Genomic DNA, 13802 nt, shown 5'->3' on the forward strand with positions numbered 1-13802 from the left:
TACTAATTATAAGTCGGGTTACGTGTCACAAGAGTAACTGAGTGAATACATAATAGATTTAGTTTGATATAAATAAGAAAAAAATAAGTTTTAGGGAGGGGGCGTATTCTCTAACGCGCAGTGTACAATACTGCACTTTTATACACACTCAAAAAAATAAACATATTCGTTTTAGAGAACGAAAAAAACTTGGGTTGTGTAAAGACGGAAAACAATATGTGGATCCCAAATTCGTAAAGATACTTGTTAATATGGGGTATAGTAAAGAAACTGCAAGAGTTGCTCTTAAAAATACCAATAATATAATTTCGGACAGCATCCAGTACATCCAAGAGAATCCATTGCCAGGATCGAGCAGTTCCAAGAGCACTGAAATGTTGTCTTTTGTTGATGATCTGACAAAACAGGTACGCGTGCATTTTTCTTGTGTTTAACCCATTCGCTGCCGATCGAAGAGGATGGAAGTCGGCTAGGAGCCGTTTTGTTGAACTGCACTTACTAGGGCAGTCCGATAAGTACTTAGCCTCTCCGCCCGATCGCGCCACTATTGCAAATGAAGTGTACTGTCATTTAATGCGTTCTCGTAGACAAAATTTCAGCCAGATCGAAATTATAGTATTGTTGTGATTGCGTGTGAAAGTCAACGTGTCCGCGGATTTTAATAAAATGGAAAAAGAGCAATATCGGTCGATGATCCGATTCTTGTTTTTTGAAGGGAAATCACGCAGCGATATCAAAGAGCGCTTGGATGCTGTGTACGGTGACTCTTCTCCTTCGATGGCAACTGTCAAAAATTGGTTTAAATAGTTTCAACGTGGACAAACGTCGGTTTTTGATGAGCCACGCGTAGGTGCCCCGAAAATGGCTACCACGGAGCATATAGTAACAAAAATCCACGATCTTGTATTGGCAGACCGCCGACTGAAGGTGCGCGAGATAGCTAACACAGTAGGCATCTCAAAAGACCGCATAGGTCATATCCTGCATGAAATTTTGGGCATGAGAAAGCTGTCAGCGCGATGGATGCCGCGTTTGCTCACTTCAGACAATAAGCGCAACCGTGAGACCACTTCAGAGCGGTGTTTCACGCTATTTAAGTGTGATCCAAAGGAGTTTTTACGTCGTTTCATAACCGTCGACGAAACATGGATTCACTGGTATACACCAGAAACCAAGGAACAGCCGAAAGAGTGGACAGCAGCCGGCGAACGTGTTCCGAAGAAGGCGAAGACTGTCCAATCGGCCGGAAAGGTGATGGCCAACATTTTCTGCGATTCACAAGGTGTGATCTACATCTACTAGTTGTAGAAGGGCAAAACGATCACAGGACCCTATTATGCCGAATTATTGGGCCGATTCGACGCCGAATTGAAGAAAAACCGACCCCAGTTGGCAAAGAAAAAAGTGCTCTTTCACCATGACAACGCACCGGCTTACACCTCCGCCGTCGCCATGGCCAAATTGGTCGAATTGGGCTACGAACTGTTTTGGCCCCGTGCCACTATTATTTGTTTCCAAACTCGCTGGGCATAAATGAGGAGGTCATCGCCGCCACGGAAGCCTATTTTGCAGACCTCGAGAAAATATATTTTTCAGACGGGTTAAAGAAGTTGGAGCATCGCTGGGTCAAGTGTATCGAGCTAAAAAGAGACTAGGTAGAAAAATAATTTGCCACTTTTCCAAAATTTTCCTTTTTCTTTTGTAGGCTAAGTAGCATGTAACTGAAGTAACCGTATCACGCGCTGGTGCGTGATCGGCAGCGAATGGGTTAATTAATATTTGTGTATTAAAAAGATTAAAAATAATTTTGCAAAAAACAATTCAGAGCAAGATTGTAACATTGAATGAAACATCGAATAAAAATAAAAAACATCAATGGAGGTGTTACAGGAAAATGGTCCAATACGTTTTCAATTAAATGTCTTTTAAAAATCTTTTTAAATATTTTTATTTGGTTGAAAACTTTGTCTTCTATCATACTTTTAATTTTGATTAAATTATTTTTATAATAATGCTATTAAATAGATTATTGTTAAATTTAAAAATTTGCTGTTTTTAAAGTTGTTTTTCACGTATAACTCAAAAACTATAAGCTTCTACAAAAAAGTTATTATTACCAAACTTGAAGATAATAAAAAACTGAGTACACTCCAGTGGCGGCTGGTGGGGTAAAATTTTGGGTAGGCCAAGCCAGCAAATTTATTTATAATTTATAAATTTAAATATAAATTTATTTTTATGTATAAAAATACTTAGAAGGTAACTTTAACATATTTAGTAAAGCCTCAGAAAAACTCATTTTTATGTATCAATTATAAAACTATCGCACTATTCCAAGAAAAAGTTTAAACAATCAACCGAGATCGGCCAAACCACTAGTAATAACAGTGAAAATCGAAAAATTTTTTTTCCAATTTTACGAATTTTTTTGAACTCATTTTGCGCAAACGTGCACTTGTTTACAATTGTGTTGTTTGTCTAAAAATATGTTACAATTATAGATTGTGTTACATATTTTTTTATTAAAATTTAAAAGAAAAGTTATATTAGAATTCGATAAAAAGAAAATTTATATTAGAATTCGATAATTATGTTTAAAGTGGCAACGAGGCTGGTCGAAGGCCAGTTCGATTCGGGCCTATACACCAAGCATAACACGACGAATAAAATCATTGTCCGGCAAGCTGCTTAACTTCAAAAGCTTTTTGTGCGGAGATCTTATGTGAGCTAGGTCGGCCTGGTGCGAGCGGGCCTATTAATGATATCTAAAATGCCTGAATACGATTCGATGCTTTCTGTGATAATATAATAACAAAGTTGTCTTAACGGACGCTGATGTATTGAGTGATTTAGTATATTTAAAAGTTATTTACATGCTTTAACATAATTTTTGAATATATCTTTTTCAATTTTAAAGCTCTTAAAATTATTGGGTAGGCCCGGCCTATCCTGCCTACCCCCAAAAGCCGCCACTGGTACACTCCTCACTTAAAGAACTAAACTAATGATAATTCAAAGTGAGTTATGGATAATTGAATGTATATGTTTTTCGACGAGTACTCAAATCTAAGTATTCAAGCTTAAATAACGGGAAAACGATGCATTTTATAAAATATACCTGTCAAGCACTTGTCAAAGTACTTCGGAATACCTATCAAATGAACTTCAGAAGAAGTTAATAGCATCAAAATTAAGCAAGTTATGATGAAAATAAGAGAACCCTTTCGAATTTTTTAGGAAAAAGTGAAAAGTAAAACATACGCCATTTCCACAAAAATTATAATTTATAGTAATTCTTAAAAGAATTTCTTTATATTACCACAAGTAATGATTTCTATAATTGACCGGTTTATAATGCATATTTTTGAAAAAAGATATAATTTATAAAAATCAGAATATTAAAAATAATCGTAATTTTCATTTTCTTTTGATAACTCCAAAAATACTCAATATGTATACGTAAAAAATTTTTTCTACGAGCGTGCAAAAATGTCTACTTTCGCGTACGCATTTTAGTTTAGAAAGTTTTACTTTTCCGCACGCGTGTTACTTTTCCGCACGCGTTTTACTTTTCCGCACGCGTTTTACTTTTCCGCAAGCGTGTTAATTAGATATGTTAATATGGCCCTAAAGTAATTATAATACATGCAATAAACTAATATTTAGATATTATTTACTAATTTATTTCAAATATATCTTATTGTCTTCTATGTTTTAATGAAATTAATTCGAGAATTCGATGAAATAAAATAATTTTGACTGACATAATATTCGAAAGTCAAATCAGTAGACAATAACAGTGGTTTTGAATCGTCGTCACGGAAACCAAGATCATCGTCATGCTAACCAATTATGCTGAAAGTTTGGTTTTGACAACCTTGTCAAATAATTAATTTGTGTATGTATTTTCATATAAATAAATTAATTGATTAAGATTTGGTCATTTTTTAAAGACTCGTAGAAAAAATATTGTTCCTAACGCTTACAGAAAGTCTCTTTTCCGCACTCGACTGCTTGCCGAACTCCCGCTTCGCGTCGTTCGGCAAACTGCAGTCGCGTGCGGAAAAGTATGACTTTCTGCACTTGTTAGGAAAATAACTAATATATAACCAAATTTTAGTTTTTTCTGTGTCAAATATTATACCTTTTTACTATTTCTATGGTGTAAAAAATATCCGAGATAGAAACGTTTAAAGCTTAAATTTTGCTGCGAAAACCATGCAACAGGGGCCAATTAAATTTTATTTTTTAAAAAAATAAGGGGTTTAACAGATTAAATTCAACGTGGTTGAATAGCCCTTGGAATTAACCTTCAAATGGTTTTTAGGTGAATCTGATATCGTAAAAATTAACTGAGTGATTAAAAAAAAACATTTATTGGAAAATTTTTTAAAAGATCAATTTTGAAAAATTTTTGCAGCATAAGTTTTAAGCTATCAACTTGTTCGGGGGCTCGTTTGATAAATATTTCTAAGTACTTTGACAAATGTTCAATAGCTTTATGTTATAAAATGCACCGTTTTCCGGTTATTTAAGCTTGAATACTTAGATTTGGGTACTCGCCGAAAAAAATATACATTCAATTACCTATAACTCACTTTTACTTAACATTAAAAGGTTTTTCTAGTAAGGAGTTTATTTCATTTTTTATTAGATTCAATTTTGGTAATAATAAGTTTTTTGTAAAAACTTAAAAGACCAGGGCCCGGATTACGTACACTCGATACGCATCGTATCCGCCATGTTTTACTGTAGCGCCTTATGGGAAAACATGGCGGATACGATGCGTATCGAGTGTACGTAATCCGGGCCCAGGTTATGAGAATTTTCCCGGATTTTCAAAACTAATTTTCTTTTATGTTTTCTGAGGACGACTTCCGGAGTGGAAATCGAAACATCAAACAATAGTATTTAAGAAATGTAATTTTCAATACACCAACAATTGTAGCTCAATCCCATATAAACATAACACTAAATTCTATTAACCTAGAGGTCGACCTCCGTATGATCTTATTAACAGAGAATTGAACGTCATACATAATTTTCTTTCATTTTCATCTGCCTTAATACAAAAATTGTGTCTAACAAGCGATTCATTTAAGCTCGAAGAAGCCGGATTTGATCCAAGAATGGCCAAATTGGCTCTATCTAAGCATTCAGGAGATATTATGAAGGCAGCTGAAGAACTGATCGCCAATGATGGTATTATTTTAGGAGACTTATCCAATTATTGTAAGTTTTTATTTGTATCAGCTAGTTCGTACATTTTCGTCTAAGCAGTGTATCGGCCTATTATGCTTGTACAGTGGAACCTCGATAACTCGGAATAATCGGGACCGCGGCCGATTCGGGTTATCGAAAATCCGGGTTAGCCGGAGAAAATGGTAAAAATTAATAAAATACGGTATAATTACAGATAAACTCCATTAGAATAGAAATAACATCAAATATATTTATATAAATATTTATATAAAATATAAAAACACGCAAACACAAACGTAAGCAAACGGAAGCGAACAATAACAAGACTGTACTACACACAATACAGTCACCACAATCGGAAATCGGAACGATGTTATGTTATTTAAGAACAGTGAAAACTAAAGACCATTGTTTAAAATAATTTTTTTAATAGTCATTTAAACAATGCTAAGACAGTTTGAAATAAATATGTAAAGGAATACTACAGACAGGTGCCTGCTGTTTCTGCCGGCGTGTGGCATGAGTCATTTCTACTATCGTATAGTTCAAATTACACAAATACAAATTATCTCTCAAATATTATATTACATACATACATTTTTATTGTTGAAATGTTTATCTGATAATTAACTATTTTGATGAGAAATAAGCCACAATTAAATTGAAAAATAATAAATACAAATGTACTGAAAATCAAAATGTTTATCTGATAAAAATCGGTCCGGGTTAGCCGGACTTCCGGGTTATCGGGGGCCGACTTATCGGGGTTCCACTGTATAGTTTTCTGTTATAGTCGAGGAAATGAAACTGAAAAAATGGCAAAACCTCGCAATTTTTTCGTCCAGCATCGATTTGTACAAAAATTTGGAATTAGGCTCATTTCACCCTCTAGTTCATTTTCTATATTGAACCCTTGTACGCTTTTGGTTTTTTAAGGGTGAAAACTACCCCTAATTGTAAAAAATTATAAAATAACATCTTAAACTTTAATATTGTCAACATTTGGTTCTTATTAGTTACATAATGATTGTTTTATGTTTTAAAATATAATATAATATTTCAACCCTTAAAACCACCCTTGTCGGAGCTTTATACAAAAAATTGACTTATCCTAAAAGAATAATTTCGGCTTGCATCGATTTACATAAAAATTTGGGATTAGGATCATCTCACTCTGTACTTCATATTCTATATCATGCTTAATGGCGCTGATTATTTTTAGGGGTGTAAACTACCCCTTATTGTCAAAAATTATATACAAACATTGTAAACTTTAATATGGGTAAAATTTGATTTTGATTGGTTAAATAATGATTGTTTTATGCTAAAGAATATAATATCATAATATTTCAACCTTTAAAAATCACCCTTAATAACATTGCAATTTTTATAAATAGATGATTTAATAGATCTATACAGAAAAAAGTAGAATTAAAGAATTACAAAAACATTTATTTACACAAAAATACGAATTTACAAATATGTACAAATACAAATACAAATAGTATTTTTAGTCATCTTCCAGTATACGAACCGGTTTTATGGTATAGTCGGTTCGCTAAACTCAGACACAACAGGCTAGTGATTTTAGTAGGTAATTGTTTTGTTTTTGGCCAATTTTGCCGAAATTGCCAAAATTACTAAAATTTTAGTAATTATTAACTATTTAGTAATTATTTTTTTGCCAATCAAATTAGCAAAATTACTTACTAAAATCACTAGCCAGTTGTGTCTGAGTTTAGCGAACCGACTTTATTATATACATTGATAATAAGCGGATTATTCAAATTTTTCGAAAACAAAAATTCGTTTTATAAACATAGCTCCTTCATTTTTGGCGATAAAAAGTTTTTTCAAAAATGATTTTGTAGGATTTTTGAAGTATAAGACTATATAAATTAAATTCCATAAGATCTCTTGTGTTTGCTTTTAAATAGAGGTTTTAAACAGCTATATCTTACTAAGTATTCACTGTAATGAAAAATCTATGCACAAGAAAATTTTAGTTATCGAAAAAGCTACAATTTAGTAGTCTATAATTTTTTTCGTATCTCCAGTATTTTCGGAGATATTTTGAAGAAATTGGCGAAAAATACGAAATTGCAAAAAATCTATCTTTCTTTAAACTCCAATGTTTCTAAAATTAGGCCTTTTAAATAGGTCAAACTTCTTGGGTGTATTTATAATGCAAATATAAATGGAATTACAGAAAGGTGAAGACCAATTTTTAATTAGGAGGGTAGTTAGGGGGTTGTTTTCACTGATTTTTTAGTAGAGAAAAGCAGGTACCGATATTTTTTTTAATCATAAGTCGCTCAATTTTTATGCTAGAAACTTTTTATTATTTTTTTTGAAAGGTCTAATTGTATGCTTGAAAAAAGATTATCTAAGTTTTCCTCAAAAAATGCAAAGTTTTCCCGTTATTTGGCTTTGAATATTTCAAATTATGCATTTGACGAAAAAAGGTAACTTTTAACATAACGTATCTCGGTTCGTATTGGTCGTAAATATATTATAGAAAACGAATTTGGTTTGAGTTACTAAAAGATACAATTTTGATATCTACAGTTTTTTGATTAAATCATATTTTTCGAGTTATTCTCAAAAAACCCCCAAAAAAGGTGGATTTTTTCGTCGAAAAACTGTTACTTTCAACCGCGAATAACTCGAAAAATATTAGTTTTACGAAGAAAATGTAAAAAACTTTCTACATCAATTTACGTGGTTAAAATGTAATAAAAATTACCATCCCCGAGATGGGGTGGCAACCACCCCCAAGGTTTAAACGTACAGCGGCATGATATAGAAAATGATCCTTAGACTATTCCCTACCTTCTATGAAAATTTCAAGTAAATACATGCTGGACGAAAAAATTGCGAGCCAAAATGCTTCATTTGCTGGTCTATTAGTTTGTATTGCTTATTTCATTAATACAGAACAAACATTGACAGTATAATCATTTTTAACTGTTATTTACTTCTAGTTGGTGCCGAAAGTCTCGACAATATAAAAAAGAGAAGACAAGACGACAAAGAAAAGAATGAAGCGTTCCAAAGATTGAAAGAAGATATAGATATCGTTGACGATGACTATTTGGACATTAACCTCGTCCAGGAAGAGGTCTTCCTCAAACAGTACCTGTCCCTTTTGAACCAATAAATCGAGTTATAGCTCCACGATGTTATACTACGAGTTAGGCAACACAACATACAACGATTTTAAAAACGTCAATTTTCCAATTAATTGAACAATGACTTCTTACATTTGATTCAAGTTTTCAAGGTTATTGAAAATTGTCATCCCATTTTCGTGAGAATAATTGTTAATGAATTACCATATTTCATAATAAATAGTAGTGCGTTAGTGCTTAATTTCATGATAACATTCCGGTAGTTTCACAGACCAGACATACTTTAGACGTTCCACGACCATGTTAATCTTTCGGATCGAATTAACGCCATCTCTTGATTGGAAAGGGAACTCAATTGACAAATTTTAGTTACGCGGGAGTTCCAAACAATAAATTTTGAGTGATTTTTGAATTAAAAGGTACAGATAAACAACAGAAAAGCTTTATTGTTTAAATAAACAAACAGAAATGTTTTATTCAATAATTATACAATAACTTAAAATTACCTTAATAGTTCCATCTACATAAAAAATACTAAAAGTCTTAGGTTTTGTCTAAAGTTATGGTAGTAGGTAGTGCTGTAATCGGGGCTCAAATACCATTATAAACAAAATTTAAATCATAGTTTTACTGAAAACTTCAAATATTCCAAATTCCAATTTGTTTTCAAAATGCTAAACACTACTGCCATGTGTCATGTGAAAGCACTGTTTTTGTAATAAATCAATGTTTAATATTTAGTTGAATGGAAATTTTTGAAAAAATATCTTATAGGAAGATTTTTTTAGATAAATACCTTATAATCTTTTACAACATCCGAAAAAAATATAGGCCCAAAAGTTTGATAATCAACTATTTTCAATGGGAAATAAGCCACAATTTGACCAAAAAAATGATTTTATTAACGTTTGGACGCCCAAGTAACTCAAGCAACTCATCAATATTGGCAATATCATTTTAAAGTCTTCTACTTTAAAATGTATAATACATGTCTGAATTGCTGATATAAATGAGTCAGATTAAATAAATTAGAAGAATTTTTTACTAAGCAACCACATTTTTGTTTAATTCTGTATTTTGACAACGACATCCGACTTAGGCGTCGAAACGTTAATAAACTAATTTGTTTGGTAAAATTGTGGCTTATTTCCCATTGAAAATAGTTAATTATAAAAATGCCACAAGGAAATAGCTTCAGAACGAAATTTTGATGACACACTCGGAATAAACTATTTCAGGATCCATTGTATTGTTTTTTACATGTGGAGAAACACTGAACGCAAGCAAGCAAGCATAGTGATTTAACCCAACCTGAGAGACTTGCTCACCCCTAGAGAATGACATTCGGGTGATACAATTCATTGGGGCGAGGAGGATTAACTCCCTTAAGCAGGAATCACTGAAACACTGAACGGGATGATCCAACGCTTAGTGTAAACTAAAATTCTACTAATAAAACCGGAGAGAAGGTTAATAAAATTGATTAAAATTGTGATTAAATCTGATTAAAAACTTAACGCCACTATAATAATTAAGCCACAAATTGTAAAGTAAATACAAAAATACCCCATTAATTTAATTGTCAATGTCAATTGTTAAATGTGACAAGAAAATTGACTGCAGGCGACATCTCTGGATTGGAAAGGGTAATTAATTTGCTGTCTTGACCTTGACCATTTACGTGAAAGATCTAAATTATGTATGGTTTGTGATAATAAGTTTTTCCGGCATTTGAAGTAATATACGGACTATTGGATTCAAGAACTTAATAATTGATAAAGAAAAATGATGTAACCTCACCTAACCTCTCTGGAAGTGTTTACTGTTATTTTTTGTGTACTGTTATTTTACTTTATCGAAGCCCTTTGTCTAATCAACAAATCACATAAACATAGGTGTATTAAATTTGTGAGATTTTTCAGTTTCAGGTTACCATTATGAATGGGAAAATTCAACATTTTGATCAATTTGATGTCATAACTGTTGCCAATTTAGAGCATAAGATTCCAACATCGTGGAGTTCCTTTGTTTATATAGTTTTTTTTTTATATAAGAGTTACTTTTTGTGATATACGAATTGTATATTTTTATATGCAGTGTTTTGTATGAATATATGTCGTTGAAATTAGATTATAAAGAATATAATAGTTACTGAAGACTAAATTGTTCTGGTTGCTATAGAATAACAGATTTTTTGGTAAAATATATATTTTTTAACTGTTTAAACAAATTGCATTATTTGTTTGTTAATATTTGTAATGTACGCAAAAAGTACATACGAATTTAAAAAAAATTCAAATTCTATCAACTAGAACCGGAGATAAAGAAACTTACAGTATTCTGCAGTTCCTTAACATTTTTTAAAGCTGAATTTTTAGTTCTCGGTACAACTAATCTTCATTTCAGCCTCATTTTTAACATTTACAGACAATACTGTCGTAAGTGTAATATTATTTATTATTCTTACTGTTTACATACCTACTCGTTTTAGAATAACTTTGTTCTTTGTTTAAATTCGTGTAAAACTGTCAGCTTTTTAAATATGGAAAAATATTTCGCCTACGAGTAATAGCTTGAAAAGTTATTTTAATTTTTGGTTATAAAAATGATTTTTTAACTTTTTTTTATACACATTGATAGTTTAACTCTTTCGTATAGTATGCGTAGAATTACAGTATTTTCATTATTTTTTGACTAATAGCCCAGTAAGGATCTCTTTTTAGGTGGATGTGAGAGGTGGCATTCAGATTTTTGCGGATAAAGTTAGGTGATAACTTCGTTAATAATAATTGATTTATGCTCCTTCTCAAATATGCCCGGAACATTAATAAAAAAAAAATAAAATATTTAAAAATTTCGTTTTTTTTTCTACTTTTTTTGCTTATAACTTAAAAACTATTCATTGTAGAACAAAGTCCTATAGAAATAAAACAAAGATAATTAAATTTTCTATCAGATGCGATTGGTTAAAATGTTTTAATTTATCACCTTTGCTTCAAAATAGCAATAAATATAAAATAAGGGGGCAAAACAAGCCTGTCCTTATTCAATGATTTTCCATCACTTAGGTTACACTTGGAACCTTCCTAATTCGCGTAGAAAATTTTTGTAATGTGCTAAAACCGTACACCAAATTTCATTAAAATTGACTTACTAGATTTTGCATAATAATTTTGCAATCTAAACTTTTTTTAAAAAATTAAAATTTTTTAAAATCTTGCACAACAAAAACTAGAACATACAAAGATTTGTCAATTTTTTTTACATATAAAGAAGTACTCCACCTGTCTAATGCATTTTACAGAATTGAAATAGGATTATTTAAGCAGCCTCAGCAATGTTTTAAAGTTATAAACAATTTTTTGGCTTATAAACAAATTAGTCCTGTGGCCAGGAGGGGGTGCTACTGGCTCCTTTATTTAGATGGACTTACCCAAGTTTTTTTATGTATTTTGACCCGTAGAACAAGAATTTTTTGGGTAACAGTTGATCCGGATGTCGATAAGATTGTTATAAACAAAGAGCTTGAGGAATTACATAACATCGATTTTTCGCAAAATAAAACATTTTTTTGTATTTCTTGGGTAATTCTAACCAAAAAATGTTCTTACAAGTTTTTTCGTAGGATGCATAGTTTTCGAGATAAACGCGGTGGAACTTTCAAAAAATCGAGAAATTGCAATTTTTGAACGCGAATAACGTTTGATTAAAAAATAAAATAGCAATTCTGCTGACAGCATTTGAAAGTTTAAGTCAAATTATACCGGTTTTAATTATTTGCATTGCTAAAATTAATTTTTTTATTATTAAACAAAGCTATTTGTTTATAAGCCAAAAAATTGTTTATAAATTTAAAACATTGCTGGGGCCCCTTAAATAATCCGATTTTATTTCTGTAAAGTGTATTAGATAGGTAGAGCACCTCTTTATATGTAAAAAAATTAGCCAACTTCTAAATGGTCTACTTTTTGTTCAGAAAGATTTTAAAAAATTTGAACTTTTTTAAAAACATTTAGATTGCAAATTTATTATGCAAAATTTATTAGGTCGATTTTAATGAAAGTTGGTACACGATTTAAGTATGTTACAAAGAATTTCCTAAGCGAATTACTAAGGTTCTAAGTGCCACCAAAGTGGTTAAAAAATATTGAATAACAACAGACTAATTTTAAAAGGTAATACCTTAAGACATTTTTGACCAGTCGTATATCATACAAAATTCAATTATCTTTATTTTATTTCTGTACGACTTGTTCCAAAACGAATCGTTTTAAAGGTATAAGCAAAGAAAGCAGAAAAAATCGATGTTTTTCGAAATTTTTAAATATTTTAATTTTTTTATTAATGTTCCGGGCATATTTAAGAAGGAGCATAAGTCAATTATTATTACTGAAGGTGTCACCTAACTTTATCTGCAAAAATCCGAGTGCCACCTCTCACATCCAAAAATAGCCGTTTTTCCGCAGATCCTTACTGGTCTATAATGCTATTGCAAAAAAATGTCTCTGGGATATACCAATATAATAACTTTTAAACTATAATTAAAAATTCTGCCTTATTATGCAGTTTTGAAAGCAACAAATTAATTTAAAAACTTTTAGCAACCGCCATTTACAAGGATTTTTATGTTGTAAAAGATAAAGTATTGCAATTTTACTTTAGATATAAACTTTTTAATAGTAAACAAAAGTTGAAAAAATGACATTTTTTACACTGAATTATTAATAATTAAAAAAAAAACGCCAAAATCCTGGAGATGACGTAAAGGTTTTCTTTATATAGGCCTATAATTACTAAAAAAATTTAGATACCTGGATTTGTTACACTCGCGAAGAGGGTCTTTTTTGCTTATTTCCCCGGTGTATTTTGACATCAGTATTTTTCTGTTTTAAAATATTGATCTCATTTTCTACAGTATTCCGAATAAATGAAAAGTGAAAATAGGATGCCAACTGGAACAATGACGTCATAATAATTATTATAAAAATATATACTGTTTGGAATGTTTATTATAAAATTTATATATAATAAAAAATTAAACCTAAAACTGTCTATTATTCTTTCTACTTCCTTCCTTCTATTAACTTCCTTTTAATAACACACATATAGTCAATTCCTGTGCCGTATATATAGTTCTCGAGGTTATTGAAGCGCTCATAGTGGAGCTTAGAGCTTCAGTGAAAACGTGCCATCGGGTTCTATTTTGCGCTAAGGCGTTCGCCTCATTCCTAGACTTTCCTTGACCTGTTATCTCGTTCATGATTGATCTTCTCTAATTTTGTGCTGGGCGACCTCTTTTTCATTGGCGATTCCACTCTATATTGCGTTCCACGGTCACCTTTCAGTACAGACTCTTATGAAGAACAGTGTTGCCAAGAGATATTAATATTTATATTAAATACATTTTAAAGTATTTTTATACCTTTACTTTTATATGTATACCGATTGGGAAATTTCTCATCGTTGGTA

At 31.3% G+C, this 13802-nt stretch overlaps 1 protein-coding gene across 1 annotated transcript in view; it reads left to right on the forward strand.

The window, feature by feature from the left end:
- Positions 1-13380, forward strand: part of LOC114340032 (NEDD8 ultimate buster 1) — a 37757-nt gene extending 24377 nt beyond the window's left edge. The window contains exons 7-9 of the mRNA XM_028290743.2: positions 176-407; positions 5103-5232; positions 8187-13380. Of these exons, the coding sequence (XP_028146544.1) occupies positions 176-407; positions 5103-5232; positions 8187-8362 (538 nt within the window). The 3' untranslated portion in view covers positions 8363-13380. The remainder of the gene's footprint in view (positions 1-175; positions 408-5102; positions 5233-8186) is intronic.
- The last annotated feature ends 422 nt before the right edge of the window (positions 13381-13802 follow it).

This window comes from Diabrotica virgifera, chromosome 8 (genome assembly GCF_917563875.1).
Source record: "Diabrotica virgifera virgifera chromosome 8, PGI_DIABVI_V3a".
Lineage (NCBI taxonomy): Eukaryota > Metazoa > Arthropoda > Insecta > Coleoptera > Chrysomelidae > Diabrotica > Diabrotica virgifera.